The 15000-nt window shown below is 45.7% G+C and overlaps 1 protein-coding gene across 1 annotated transcript in view; it reads left to right on the top strand.

Annotated features, from left to right (window-relative positions):
* Positions 1 to 14962, top strand: part of lcor (ligand dependent nuclear receptor corepressor) — a 43811-nt gene extending 28849 nt beyond the window's left edge. Inside the window, exons 3-7 of the mRNA XM_019862638.1 lie at positions 264 to 343; positions 2030 to 2165; positions 5619 to 5996; positions 9121 to 9196; positions 12202 to 14962. Coding sequence (XP_019718197.1) covers positions 264 to 343; positions 2030 to 2165; positions 5619 to 5996; positions 9121 to 9196; positions 12202 to 13348 — 1817 coding nt within the window. The 3' untranslated portion in view covers positions 13349 to 14962. The remainder of the gene's footprint in view (positions 1 to 263; positions 344 to 2029; positions 2166 to 5618; positions 5997 to 9120; positions 9197 to 12201) is intronic.
* Positions 14963 to 15000: the final 38 nt, after the last annotated feature.

The following is a 15000-nucleotide window of genomic DNA, read 5'->3' as shown; positions in this document are numbered from 1 at the left end:
TTCAGCCTGATGATATGCTAGCCGTGACCTGGATGTAAAGTTAAAAAGAAAAGTTATTTCGCCCTGCACTAGGGCCGCATCACAGCTAGCATGCGCTTAGCACGCGCGTTAACCTCCCTCACACGTTATCCCGTAAAATTGTCAAATGACACCCTTTCACAGTGATGTAAACATCTCGCCTTACTCTCTTACTCAGTTGACTTATTTAGAAACGCCAGCATGTCTCATATAACCTTCAAAATAAAGTCGTCTGTGTTTTGTAGCTTGCAAGCCCGAGGAAGTTTCCGACTGGTCGTTTGATGACAACTGTCTCTTCTGCTGCCTGCGAGTTGAGAAAGTCAAGGTGAGCCGGAGCTTGATTGTTGACATCGGACAGATTTTTTTTTCCCCGTCTTAAATAGTCGTCATCTCTACATAATTCTCAAAGGTGTTGGCTTCAACTTGATTATTCGAAGCTTACTGTAAAATTGACACATGAAACCAAAGCGTTTCTCATCTCTACATAATTCTCAAAGGTGTTGGCTTCAAATTGATTATTCGAAGCTTACTGTAAAATTGACACGTGAAACCAAAGCGTTTCACTAAACACGATACACACACACACACACACACACACACACACACGCACTCAGCAAAATGCTCAGCCAAACCATCTCATACCCATTAGCCAGCTAGCGCCATGCTAATGTATAATGCGAAAGGGAAATTAGCACAGTTGGCTCAATAACTGCAAACCGTCAAACGACTGCCACGTTAATAGTCATGAGCAGTAAAAACAAAAGTGCGCAACAATACTTAGATGAGCATTTTCTCTCAGCTCCGTCTGAACAACGGCGAATTGCCGGAGTTTGGTTGGGACTTTGGCGGATTACGCGTTACTCTCTCTGAACGGTGAACAAACGTGAACTCATGCAAAGACATTTCAACAAATGTGTGAATGTTCGTTCGGATTAGCACGTCGTCGTAAAACCGACGGTCGTAAATCGCTGCGGTTATCCCGCCTTCTTTTAACTGGGCATTCTGCACGTGGAGGGATGGGGGGGGGGGGCATCAGATGTGCTCGCTGAGCAATTGTTGAGCAAACTGTACATTGTTCTTGTCAAGATTGGCATTGTTGAACAATCAACAAACCTTTTACAATCATCTTTAGGACTCGGTCAGGGCTCCACTCGCACCCGTTGCTAAGCTACTTGACAGTGTATCTAGGCCCCCAAAGTAAGAGCATTCAGTTGCGTTCAGAATGAGCACCTTGACCAGACCTCCAAATTTGCTAGCTCGGTCATTTGCCGGGGCTCGCGGCGCTGTTTGTTTTTCCTTTGAGGCGCTTAAGGCAACTACAAAGGAAATAAGACGCTCCCCGTCCTCGTCGAGCGTCCCTTGTTCACTGACTTGGCCCTGCTCTGACCTCCCAGGTTAGCCATCTGCCTCCTAAAAATATACTCAAACAAACCCCCCATGCACTCTTTTGTCCTGCCCATCTGTCCCGCGAAGAAGCGTTGGGGATGACAAGAAGCACTGCCAGCATGTATGTGAACGTGCGTGCGTGCGTGCGCGCTCGTGTGTGTGTTAATGGCGCAAGACAAAGAGCAGATTCCAATTGAAGAATCAATAAATCTTGGCATGAAGCAAAATGCAAAAAAGACGATATCGAGCACCGGAATACAAGGGTGGTATTATATTTGTCCATCTCTCCGAGCATCGGCGAAGGCGCGTTTATTTATTTATTATATATATATTTTTTTTATGTTGATTTCCATTTTAATTTTACGATGCATGCAAATGCTGTTGGTTCAAAAAATGCCTGGACACAGCCTTTTTCCCTCATTCACACAAAATTACCATAACAGAAATGTGCAAAAAAGTCTCAAGAATCCATACCCAGCGTTTTTTTTTTTGGGGGGGGGTTATGAGGCTCTTACTTTGACGATCCAAGCGGCTATTTTAGACAGATGGGCAAATGCAAGCGCGCATCGTGATTAGCGGAGACTCAAATCGTGCGCCACTAATATTGCGACGCTTCTTCCTGCAGGATCACGGCGCCCACGACACAGTCGCCGGCGGCCAGCTGCTGTCGGAGGGCGAGGACGCCAAACGGGAACAGACTCGCCTCAGCCGGCTGGAGAAACAAGCGCAAGACTTCCTCAATGCTGTGTTTCACAGGAAAGGTACAATACACACCCCAACCCCCTCAGTCGGGAACACATGGATGAGTGTCTTTCCAGAAGCGCATCCAGCCACGTTAAATCGGGGAATTTGCTTCCTTCCTCTGGGAAATTAACCAGTATGAGGAGCGTGCACGCCCTGAAAATGACGACAGACTCACCCACATCGAATGTAATCATTTTTGCTCCCATATGGAGATGATTAATATTCGAATTTGTCATCTCTTTCAGTTGCTCCAAATTTTGTGTGTTGACCTAATAATCTGAATATGTTTGAATGTTGCACAAGTTCCATTCCAACACAGTCTTAACATATGACTGTTTATATGTTTGAATGTTGCACAAGTTCCATTCCAACACCGTCTTAACATATGACCCGATCATGTTTTGACGTTGACAAAATGTCAAAATGTAAAGCAAAATGAGGCATTTTAAAATGTCAGTATCTGTCATGTTTTTTTGGAAGTCTGTGGGGGTATCGAAAACGGAGGACTGGAATTAAATTTGACTTCACAAACGAACCCTCCGTAGCCATTGCGTCAACAACTTTGCAATGTTTTGAGCTCCTGCGTATCCGTACGCTGAGCAAAATTCACTGCAGCTCTGCCTACCTCTTAGCTTTGACGCGATAGCGTTTCACGCAGGGTAACTCGGCTGCGGCGTGAAACTGGCAGATCTTCCTCGCTGCCTAGTTGTGGGTGGCGTTGTGTCAAGAGGGCCAATTCAGAGACATTTTCAGAAATGGTTTCCAAAAGATGTTGTTGGTCGTTTAATTTCACATTTATTTGGTGCGTTTATAATCATGACATGACAGTGATGTGAACGTCATATGTTCTCTCAAAATAAATACATATAATAAGACATAGTATACAGTATACATTTAAATACTTTAGACATTGCCGTTCAGCAGCGGTCACTTAAAAACAGCATTTGTAATTGAGCAAAACTGTCTTTAAAAATATGCATTTAAAAAAGTATATCCGTCAGTTTTGGGTGTTTTGGGTAGGGTGACCCGATATCTTAAAACAAAGTCAAATAAAAAGGGGGCAAAGGATAAAACCCTGAGGGATGCTACTTTTTTTTTTTAACACAGATTAAACGCTTTGCCTGCAGGTAGTCGAAATTAATCGAAAGTAAAACCAAAGTAAAAGTGTTCGAAAGTGGGCCGCGGGAGCTGACCCACTTTCCTGAGCTGAACTCCTGACTCTTTTCGTGCATTTGCATGCCAGATTCACGAAATGAAACCAATTTGAACAAAAACTTTTTTTTTTTTTAGACGACGGGGCACACTTTGCCTTGTTGTTGACCAACCGAAGAATGAAAGTGACGCTGAAATGAAATGGACATGAAGGGTCAACGAGGTGCATGTCAAAAAGCAGGAAGTGCGCGTTGACAATTAACATCCACCGTCACCTCCTCGTAATGGAATTTGAATGGCAAAAGATAATGAAACAATCACGTTATGATTGATGAATCAGAGTGCCGCGTTTATAACGTGTCACGTTGTTTCCCCTCCTTCTTCTGAATAATACGGGACATTTTGGAAACAACATTTCTGCGTTGAAGAATGACGATGATTCATCATTCCGATGGGACTTTGTCGGTGTTGTTACGTGGCTTTTAATGCGCAAAGAAGCGGATTTATTTATTTGGCGGCCCCCCGGATGGCCGCCTGCTGTGCTGTTTGCACGCCAGCCTCCAAATAAATAAACGGATTAAAATAAATTTGATTAAACAAACCCCTGCGATTATTATTTTCATGTCCTTTAATACCATCCAGCAGATTGGACATTGCTTGTGTGCGTTTGGAAAGGGGATTCTGAAATTCACGAGACATGGGTGTGAAATTTAACACCCAACCTTGGTTCTGTGCAAAAGGCAAAGGCATATAAATGCCAGATTTTTAATTAGGGCGGCACCAATTTTGCCTCTCGTCTTTGTTGGAAAGAGATTGTTGACACAGTCGGCATCCTTCACATTCACGACCTTCACACTGGATGCTGCTCACTCAGTTTGTTTGTTATTTTTGTTGTTTTTGTTTTTTCTAAGACACAAAGACAAGGTGATAAATTCCCTATTTTCTATTACAGGTGCACCAAACCTGCAATATTCTCTGTGCGAAAGAGTTTTCGAGCAAGAACGCCCACCCCACGTCACAGTAGCCCCTTCCACTCTGTCATTGTCATTTGCTGCAAAATCCTGCCTTTGCTGGGTTCTGTGTGAAAGACACGATTGATAAAAGGCGGATCTCCAGTGCGGTATTTGCGGAGCATCTCTGTGTGAAACAGGCTACTGAATTTTCCTCAAGCAACCTGCCTCACAGTGGCCCTTTTACAGAAGGGAGGCCGTTTTGCTGTACGAAAGCGCAAAGGCAATGACCTGCCTTTGCTGGGTTGTGTGTAAAAGACACAAATTGATAAATGCCGGATCTGATCCACAAATCTCTGCCTGAAAGACATTTTTGAGGCCAGAAACCTCTTGACAGTTGCTGTGTGTCAGCGCGCACTAATGCTGCAGTAACCTGCTTTGACTGGGTTCTGTGTCAAAGGCGCTGGATGTGCCTTTTTTTTTAAATTGGCATTTTTACAGCATCTCTTCGTATAACAGGCGACAGATCTGAAAAAAACGTTGGAAATCCCAAATTGTGCAAAACAAAACGGAGTGTTTGTAAACAGAGAAATGGTGCATGGTAATCTGGTATCAAGGGCGGGATAAGAGGATCTCGCGAGCGATTTTGGGGATTATTTCAGCATCACACCAGGATTATTCCTGCGGGATGCGGCTCACGTTCCCAGCGTTGGTGATTAGGACTTTTTAGTTTTTCACTGCAAAAAAAAAAAAAAAACAACAACAACAACTCGAATTTAACCCAGATTAAATGTCTGCCATCAAGGAAAAAATATGCTTGTTCTTTGTCTGCCGGAAGATTTCTTCCCACAAGAGACGTCAGTCTGTCTTTTGTTTATTCAGCGAACGTTGCAAGTAAAAATTCTTTTTCTTATTTTAACGAGCTCCTCCGAGAGAATTTATCCGATTGTCTTCAAACATTGAAAATTGAGAGACAATTGTAACAGCCCAAGACTGAGAAAAATGTCTTCTGGAGTCATATGCTAAACGTATTTATTTTTTAAATTTGGTGGCTTTTCGTGGCCGTCATATTTTATCAAACTCCTCCTTGAGATTTTACCTGATCATTCTCACACTTTGTACGTCGTGTTTCAAGATATTTGAGATGAAAACATACCAAAGGTGGGGGGCGAAGCCTCATGAAACTTCATGAAACACATCAGGCCTGGCAAAACCTTTTCTACTTTAGAGGGTTGATTTTGAAATGATGTCCTGTTTTTTTTAGATTTTTTAATTTTTTAATATCCAGAAAATAATCGCCGGATTAATGCGCTATTGTAGCATATTGAATAAATCTGCTTGTTGCTCTCGCTCTTTCCACCCCTGCAGAGCTCCCAAGTTTGTCGGACCCCCACATTCCTCGAGTGGCTCGCGAGATCATGCAGCGAATGATCCGGCAGTTTGCCGCTGAATATACCTCAAAAAACACTCAGGACGCCCCCCCGCCTCCGCTGCCGCCCAACGGGGCCATGAAGGACCAAAGCCCGCCGCCCTGCTCTCTGCCGGCGCCGTGCTCGCCGCCCTCGTCCGCATCCTGCTCCTCGCCGTCGCCCTGCCTCAGCCCCCCCGACGCCGAGGGGGGCGCGACCGTCGCCGCCTCTGCACAGAACCCCGTCCTCAGCAAGCTGCTCATGGCCGACCAGGACGGCCCGCTGGACCTCACTGTCAAGAAGAACCCGGCCGAGACCGAGACCCCCGCCCAGCAAGGTGAGCTGCGCGCGCGCGCACAATCCCGCCGCGCAAAACCTCGTCGTTGTCAAAACGTATCTTGTTGGTAAAGCTGTTCGTTTTTGTCAGCTCACGTGGAGATCAGCGGCGGAACAGAATCTTAATGCAGGTGGCACAAGACTATTATAGTTGACGTAAAAACAAAAACAAAATGTGTTTTTTTTTTTTTACATTTTCATGAACAAAATAAAATGCACATGGGAGCGCTTTCAGAAAAAAAAAGGAACTGAAACGATATTATCATTTGACGTTCAAAAACTTGACGAGGATTCTTTGTTTCATTGATCACCTTTTAAAATGTTTTTAGTTTGGTATTAATTTAGAGAAGAAAGAAGGTTCCCACAGTCATTTGGGAATTTTTACTTCGTTACACCCCATTGACTTTTTTTCTGTCTTGCACTCACAAATACTCTGAGAATATTAAAAAACAAACAAAAAAAACCCAAAACAAAAAAAAACTAAAACAAATACCCAAACTAATAAAAAATAACACCAAGCCTTAAAAACAATCAGAAAAATCAATAAAAACTAATAAAACCAAGCCCTAAAAACAATCAGAAAAATCAATAAAAACTAACCAACTCGTTCTTAAAACAGATTCAAATTGACCACTTTCAAAGACCAAAATCAAAACAATAAAAAGGCACCGTAGCGAAAAATCCCAAACTGTGTGACACAAACTGATAAAAATTATTTAAGAAAATGAAAACGGAAAAAAAAAGATCCATGAATTAATCAAATTGCTTCTTTACCATTTTACTCGGATGCACCAATTTTGCAGTTTCTCTGGGTGAAACTCATGCCTCGTATCAAAAATGGTTTGTGGCCTGCAAATAAAATCAAGCCCTTAAATATCCTGTTAATCAAACTGACACCATGGAGGTTCGGGGGGGGGGGGGGGGGGGGGGGGGGCGCCGTGTGACCCAGCAGTGTGACCGCCGTCCGCCCTCGTTCAATTTGTAATTTGAAGAGCAGCTTTTAGGAAGCGGCTTAAGTGCTTCCTGCATTAAAAAAAGAAAAAAAAGGAAATATTTGCGGGCTTTGCCGTCCGCCCTCCCGCTGGCAGGAATGTTTGAATTAAACATCTTATCACATCATTGTTAATTCCCTATTAATGCTTGATTTTAATGCTAATAACGTTTTTACGTGTAATGTGAGCAGAGAATGCGCTGCTCGCATGATTTTTTTTCCCTATTCTTTTGTCAATTCATCTTCTCTTTTTTGTCATTGCCTTTTAATGCTCAAAGCTGAGCCTGAAGATTTGCATTGCACAGCATAGCGTAGCATAGCATAGCATTGCATAGCATAGCATAGCATAGCATAGCGGCAACGTGGCCCATTTAAGGGCTGGCCAGCTTGCGGCCTGCGGGTCAGTGGGGTCAGCTGCACTTGAGGGATTATTAAAGACAAACACACAAAGCAAAACAGCAACATAGAGACATCACAGCACTTCACACAAAAAGTTTAAAAAAAAAACAAATTGAAATTTTTATTTAGTTTTTAAAAAATCCATTTCAAAATGATTTTCATTCATGCATTTCATGCATTTCATGCATTTATTTTGAAATCACCATTTATTTTTGTATTCCACTTTTCTATTATTTTAAATGCGTAAATGTTTTATTTGTACTCATCTTTCTGGTATTTCATTTCATATCGTTTTTATTTTGCTAATACATTTTTTTTTTAAATGAAATCAATGTGATTGTTTTTTAATTCAACTTAATTGCATTCATTTGTTCACCTTTTGTATTTTTTTTTCTCCAAATTATGGATTGTTAGATTTTTTTTGTTTAATTCATATATTTCCAATTGTAAAACATAAAGACAAAGACTTTAATAATGAACTGTCATTGGAGCGTCATCACTGCTAATCGTAAAAGCCCTCAAGCGTAAGACGGTCTGCCAGAATGTACAAATTGTATTACTCATCATTGTACGTATTATGTATGATATGATATGATCAGTGGACGACATGCATTCCATTTGCACCATCTCCAGTTGTAGTTCGATTTGGTGCCGCCGCATTTCGCTGCTTGCATCTGGATCTTCCCCGCGCCGCCACTAAATGATGGTTCACGGCGTGCCGATTGGTTGATTGATTGATTGATTGACTGACCGATTGATTGAGTGCCTCTGGCTAACGCGCCAATTAAGAACTTGTCTCCGCTAACGAGGTGCCAACTGAATAGCCACCGCGCGGAAGTCGTCAGGGAGCTAAAAGCCAGCCAGCCGTCAGGCAAATGCGGCTTCGTAACTGTGGAAACACTCTCAGCCTCGCAGCACGATTGCAAAGTTGTTTTATGAACTTTGAAGGGGGGGAGGGGGGGCGGACACTCATCAAAAAAAAAAGTTATACTGCGTTCCCGTTAAATCAAATCACTCTCAGTTAAATGTCAATGAAAAAGTCAATTAGCATATTTGTGCCAGCCCGCGAGCTTGTCTTCATTTAACAATGTCAAACAATTACCGCAACGTACGATCTGCGTTTTTTTTTCCAATTAGCGTGCACCACCCCGCACTCGGTTTGATTCATTCCATTTACACTGCCAATGCAATCGATATGATTGACTCCGACGACGAAAAAAAAGAATCATATGAAAGACGGTTTATGTATCGACTCGGATTTGAGTCGCGCACTGACTAAACACTTTGACTTGCAGTCTTTTAAAAGAACAAATTCACAAAATGTGGCAGAAACATATCATGTAAACAAATGTCTGGCTTCACTTATCATGACACTTTATCAAAACAAAAAAAAAAATCAATAAAATGGACATAAAACCTACCGGCAGACCAGAATTGTGCATTTTGATTGAATGATTGATTTTAATTGCACTCCCTCACGATTCACCCCAACTTCAATACAGTATAATTCATTTCACTTATGATGTGATTCACTTTAGTTGCAACGCAAGCCATTTGAATCCAGTTGTGAGTGAAGCACTTCTATTTTTACGTTATCTGTGATACCCCACACAGTAAAATAAAAAAATCATAATAATCATTTGAATGTTGTGATTTGCAGTTGATTATATAGAAAGGTAGATTCAAGAAAATCTTGATTCTAATCGTAAATCGGATTTGTTTGTCTTTTGTTCAGATGGCGTTTTGGATCTTTCCACCAAAAAGAACCAGAATGACAAGCAGGGCTTCTCCTCACCGCATGGACTCAAAGGGTAACGCACACGCCTCACCTGTCCATCAAAACACACTCGCGATTCGGATTTGAAACCAGGTTTTGACTTTTACGGTTGGTGTCTCCGATTTTTGGTGCGAGCCTGTTTCGGGGTTTTTCGATGATGGCGTGGAGCCTGCCTTGGGGGTCTGAAGAAGAGCTCACGTTTCAAACCTTTCAAATTCGGGTGTCAGGCGGGGTGGAAAAGTTGTAATTGACAACACGCCGCTTGCGCCGGTGGCTCCGATGACGTAAGCGGGGCTGTAGGAAGATTTGCGGATGCTCGTGGACATGTCCAACATTCGCTGAATGCTAACGACTTGACTCAGGCCAGATCACTGACAGTTCCAATAGATTCATAAGAGGGTGAGAAACAAACACGGACACGAGCAGACGAGTCCAACGGAAGCTTACGACGTGACTCATCCCCAATCGCGATTGTACGTACCGGGTTGAGCATCCCTGATGTGCTCACTCGAAACGCACACGGAAATAGCAAACAAGTCGCGGTGCGTTCAGGGTCACTTGGAACACATCAACGAAGACCTTCCCTGATGTTTGTGTCTGCCTTTTGAAGGGGGCTTGTGCTGCTTCAAAAAATGCAGCAGCACAAGCTCTCAGAAGACGAGTCCAGATCCAGCCCGGGGGTCATCAGGGGTCTCCTGGTCCCAAAGAGCCCTGAAGGCCCCCTTAGGCCCCGAGCCCCAGTGGGACTCTCTAATGATTTGCTCATAAAATATTTACTCCTGGATGGATGGATCCCCCCTTCCCCATGCGCGCTCGCTCACTCAGCAGCTTGATTGCTTTTGTCTGAAACGGCAACATGACTGGACGCTACATGAGCCATACACTGAAATACGCTCCATTACCGGTTGAATAGCAACAACTACCACAATGTAACTAGCATACAAGTTTTGGAAATATGCTTTTTGCCATTCGCACAGATCCCAACTCGAGAGTACCAGCGGCTGTTTCCGTCCTCCCTCAATCTATCCCGGGTAGCTCACCACGTTTAGCTTTGTCCGGAGACTTGCGGTTGAGTAACTCCACTCGATTGTTCACCATAAAAATCAAACAATCTCTTCAACTCCAGGAAAACTAGAGCACTTTGAATTGACCGGGACCCCGTTTTGGAATATTGTCACCCATTTGATGTCATTTCAGACTAAATTGATTCCCTGGCTTGTTTTGATTTGATTTAAATTATTATTTTGTGTGTGATTTTTTTTCTTCTTTTTTTGGGGGGTGGGGGGTGGTTGGGTGTGTGTATTTGCTCTTGTCTTGCAAAACTTTAAAACCATTCAATAAAATATGGAGAAAAAAAACGTTATGGTACAAAAGGTGGATCGAAATTCATTCGAGAGTAGTGGACCCCTGCATAATTTTTTGTCCCAAATTTCTTGCATCATTTTTTTCCCGTTCTCTCCTTTTTTTAATGGAAAATGCATGTAGAATGTTTTTTAGAGTTTCACTTTTTTAAATTAATTTTTAATTCTCCCCCCTCTCCCTCACCAGCGCATTTCAATGAGCGGCAATTATCTGCGGATTTGCACAACTCGCGGGGGGGGAGAGGGAACGGGCCAGCCCGTCCACTGTAGAACGTTGATGATGACAATGCCCAGTAAATATCGTACTTTGGAGGTCATGTGCATCAAAGGGGAAGTCAACCCGCAAATTTTCTTGACAGTATGATGCGCTCTGCGCCTCCATTCGTCTAAACGCGGCATTCTGATTCATATTGCATTTGTGGAATAAGAGTTAAGCAGAAAAATCCGCCCGTTTTTTTTTTTGTTTTTTTTTTTCGCCAGCTCGCAGGGGTCGACCATATTGCCATTTTCTGTCCACTGAAAATGACCTCCCAGTTGCTCAGGACTCGGCTGAGGCCTATATTCATCAGAATGCCGTGTTTAGGCGCCTTTGGGCTACATAGAACTTATGATTGGAAAAGAAAAATGGGGGCGTTGACTTCCGTTTGTCGTAAAAGGTGCATTATACATTCAAGAATAGATATTCCAAGTATGTTCCTTGACATGGTACTTTCTAAGTAGAATTTCCAAAAAATGAGGCACATGTAAATAAAGGTTATCGACGTTCCATCTGATGATGACCACATTGTACATGAGGGGTGAGTGGACTCTTCTTCATGTCAGCTTCCTGATGACTCCATTGTGACGCTCGCCCCGTATTATTTTCCTGGAGGCCGAGCTCATGGGTCTTCCGGCCCTCACCGTTTGCTGCCAGCGTGGCCTTCCTCTCCCACATCTTCTTCTTCTTCTTTGTCTTCGTCCGCTCCTTCTTTCCGTTACTTCTTCTTCTCCTGCTGCTGCTGTTGCCATGGTGACCAGGCAGCACTTAAGGAGAAGCACTTTGCATCTTTCATCTTGCCGCAGACACATTTACATGCCGCCGCAGTGCTGTCTTGTTCATTTGACATCCAATTAAAAAAAGGGGGGGGGGCTGGGGGGGGGAAGCCTTCAAGAACGAAAAGCATTGGGACGGGAACGGCATTGATCGCTGATGCTTTTGAACTTTTAATAGGTGTTTGTGGACATTTCTCTTGGTGAACGTTTCAAGCAACTTTTTTCTGCAGAATATATTGTTAATACATTCATTCGTTCTGTTTTAGGTGTCTGTTTAGCTCCAGTTTGTATCTACTGCATGCGTCTCGGGTGGTCTGTGCCTTTCGGTGCAACTCAAAAGTAAAGAAAAAAAATGGACAACCTTAGTTTTCTGTTTTTTTTTTTAAATGGTCTTTGGCACGGTCCTTAACAGAGTCAGTGGGAGAAACAAGGGCATAACTCCGTCTCGACTGGTTTGTGACTCCGTTTGAGACCGAGTTCTAGAGTGGTTCCTGACATATTTTCAACTGGGTGTTCTTGGTTCTTGGTGTGGGCTGTGATTTTTTTTTTTTTTTTTTCCGAAGCAAAGTAGAAAGTCCTGATCTCAAACCGGAAGAGGTGTTGCTCAGTGTGTCTGAGCTCTGAGTGGTTGTTTTCCTCCACGCAGGCACCCCTTCAAGGTGGAGCGTTGCGCGCCAGATGCGGACGAGGATGACGGCGCGCCGCCACGAAGCTTTCAGGACGGCCTTCGAGACAACGTGATCAGCTCCTTTAAGCCGCCGCTAGCCCACTCGCTGCGCATCAAGGAGGAGTTGCTTAGCCAGAAGCACCGCCTCCTGGGCCAGCCCGCCGCGCTGTCATTGGCCAGCCTGGAGTCGGCCGGTCTCCTCAATCACGGTCAGTCGCACTCCCTGCTGGGCCAGAAGGGCTCCTCGTCCTTCTGGGGCAGCAAGGCCCACCTGGAGGGCCTGATGAAGTTGAAACAGGCCAGCGGGGCCCTGAGCGGGGCCCTGAGCGGGGCCCTCGGAGGCCTCAAAGACCTGCCTACCTTTCTGGAGAACCATCACAACCACCACGGCGCCTTCTCCTTCAAGAATTCTCTGCTTCACCACCACAATCAGGTCTCCAAGGCCCAGCATCACCACCACGACGCCAAACGGGACCACTCGCCCCCGGTCGACCTGAAGATCCCGCAGGTTCGAGGCATGGATATCTCTTGGGACTCCCCCGCCTCGGAGCTGTACGGTTTTGGCGGAATCGGGCCCGGCGCCGGCGGGGGACCGGGCGAGAACGCCTTGAGCCGCAAGCTGAGGGCAATCCTGCCCAAGCAGAATCGGCGGGGCGGCAGCTTGGGAAGCCTGCTGGACGGCGCGGCGGAGTACTGGGCCGCCGACTTGGAGCACTCCGCCTCCGGGCCGGCGTACTCCATCTCGGATGCCGAGGGGGACCCCAACTCCAAGCAGCCGCGGAAGAAGAGGGGCCGCTATCGGCAGTACAACAGCGAGATCCTGGAGGAGGCCATCGCCGTGGTCATGAGCGGCAAGATGAGCGTCTCCAAGGCGCAGAACATGTACGGGATCCCGCACAGCACGCTGGAGTACAAAGTCAAGGAGCGCATGGGCACGCTGAAGAACCCCCCAAAGAAGAAGCTCAAGCTGATGATGAAGATGGAGGCGGGCGGCCCCGAGTTCCCCGCCGACGCCGAAAACACGCCCGCCGTCACCCCGCGCGCCGACCGCGCCGCCGCTGCCCCCTCCCTCGGGCCCGCCGAGCTCAAGGCCGACGTCAAGGAAGAGATGGAACCCATCGAATGAAAGCAACCTTCGCCGGACTCCTCCGGAACCAACACGGGACTTTATGTGTGCCAATTTCCTTTGCGGTATCCGGGCCGAGCACAAACGCAGGGATGAAAACCGAGACGCGTTGTGGGAGACCAACCACGAATTGGAAGCTTTTTTTTTTTTTTATACCCGAGACAAAACGACGACAATTTCCTCAAGCATGCCGATAATCCCCAGTCGGGTTGCAAAGGGCTGGAAAATTTTCTGTTGAAGTTTCCGGTCGATTTCCACCAGAAGTTGGACTGGGCAATTTTGGAAATAGCCTTGCCATGGGAATTAACTGGGAATTGTGGGTAATTGTGTCACATTCAAACTGAAACAGAAATTTGGCGTCGACGTGAAGCAGGCGGCACCGCAAAATTGACAGCGCTCCTTGCCCGTAAGCAAAGGGCATGACACTACCTTTAATAACGGCATCTTATTCACGTGAGCGGCAGCAGATCCGAAGTTGTTCATTTTAATTTGGGATCAACCGAAGCGATGGCTCGTACCCGGAAAACCTTGTGAGGCGAGGCACCCCTCGCTCAGGCGCCTCTTGGACTGAGTCCGATTTCATTTCCCAAGTGAGAGCCCACTTCCGACATCAAGTCGCATTCACTCCCTCGGAGTCTTTCCAATTTTGAAAATTCACAGAAATTTGTCAGCCCGATGCCCGACACGGAAAACCTTGGAAAGCAAGACCCCTTGCCCGTATTTCTTCTGCGGACCCGGACCCCGACGGCTCACGGACGCAGTCTCTTGGGATCATTACAATTTGGGCAAAGAGACAAAAGGGGCCGGCAAGGGGTTAAAAATTGCAAAGTGACCATTTTAGTGTGCGTATGAATCAACGCCGTCAAGATTCCTCGTCAGGGTTGTGAATCGTAACCCGCCTGCCAGGTAGCCATGATGCTTTAACTGCAAGACCTTTTTTTTCTTTCCTGCCCGCGACGTCCCGCCGAGTTCCGTGCGGAGTGAGAAGACACACAAAAAGTCATTCAGGGATGCATGTTTGTGAGTTTTGTGACAAACTACTGACTGGTGAGATCATTTTGTTTCCTTCTTTTTTTTTTCTTGTTTTTTGGGGGGGGAGTTTTTTTTTTTTTTTTTTTTTTTTTTTGATTTTGCTTTCTTTTGCACTACACTTTGGGTCCGGCGCTTTGGCGGACCAGGTTACCTCGGCATTGTTGCCCCTCGCATCATGCACTTATTACGGTCCGTCTCACAAGCCGGGTCGGGGAGGGCCCGCCGACGCCGCTGCCTCAGGATCTGAATGCGGATCAGCCGCAGCGGCGCCGGCGCTACCTCATGGACCTCCGTCAGCGTCTGATCGTGAAAGGCCGGCGCAGTCTTCGGCCTTTCAGGACGGGCGTGAAGCTCGGCTGCTATCCACACGACGAGCCCCCGCTCCTATGCTAATGTCTTAGCGGGGCCTCGGCTAACCGCTAGCTAGATAGCCTGGGCTTAGCCAGGACATTTTGCTGATGTTTTTCTTTCCTCTTTTCCTTTTTCTCTTCTAATCAAGCTCAACTCACTGAGTTGCTCTACCATCCAATTTCTAGTTTTAAAGGCAGTTTACTACGACAATGTGCATTTATATGGGGTGCCGGGGAGGGGAGGGCGGGTAATATGCAGTGGGGTGGGGA

This window comes from Hippocampus comes, unplaced genomic scaffold (genome assembly GCF_001891065.2).
Source record: "Hippocampus comes isolate QL1 unplaced genomic scaffold, H_comes_QL1_v1.1 scaffold7, whole genome shotgun sequence".
Taxonomy (NCBI): Eukaryota; Metazoa; Chordata; class Actinopteri; order Syngnathiformes; family Syngnathidae; genus Hippocampus; species Hippocampus comes.
Note: the sequence above shows the minus strand (reverse complement) of the source record. Positions and strands in the feature narration are given on the sequence as shown.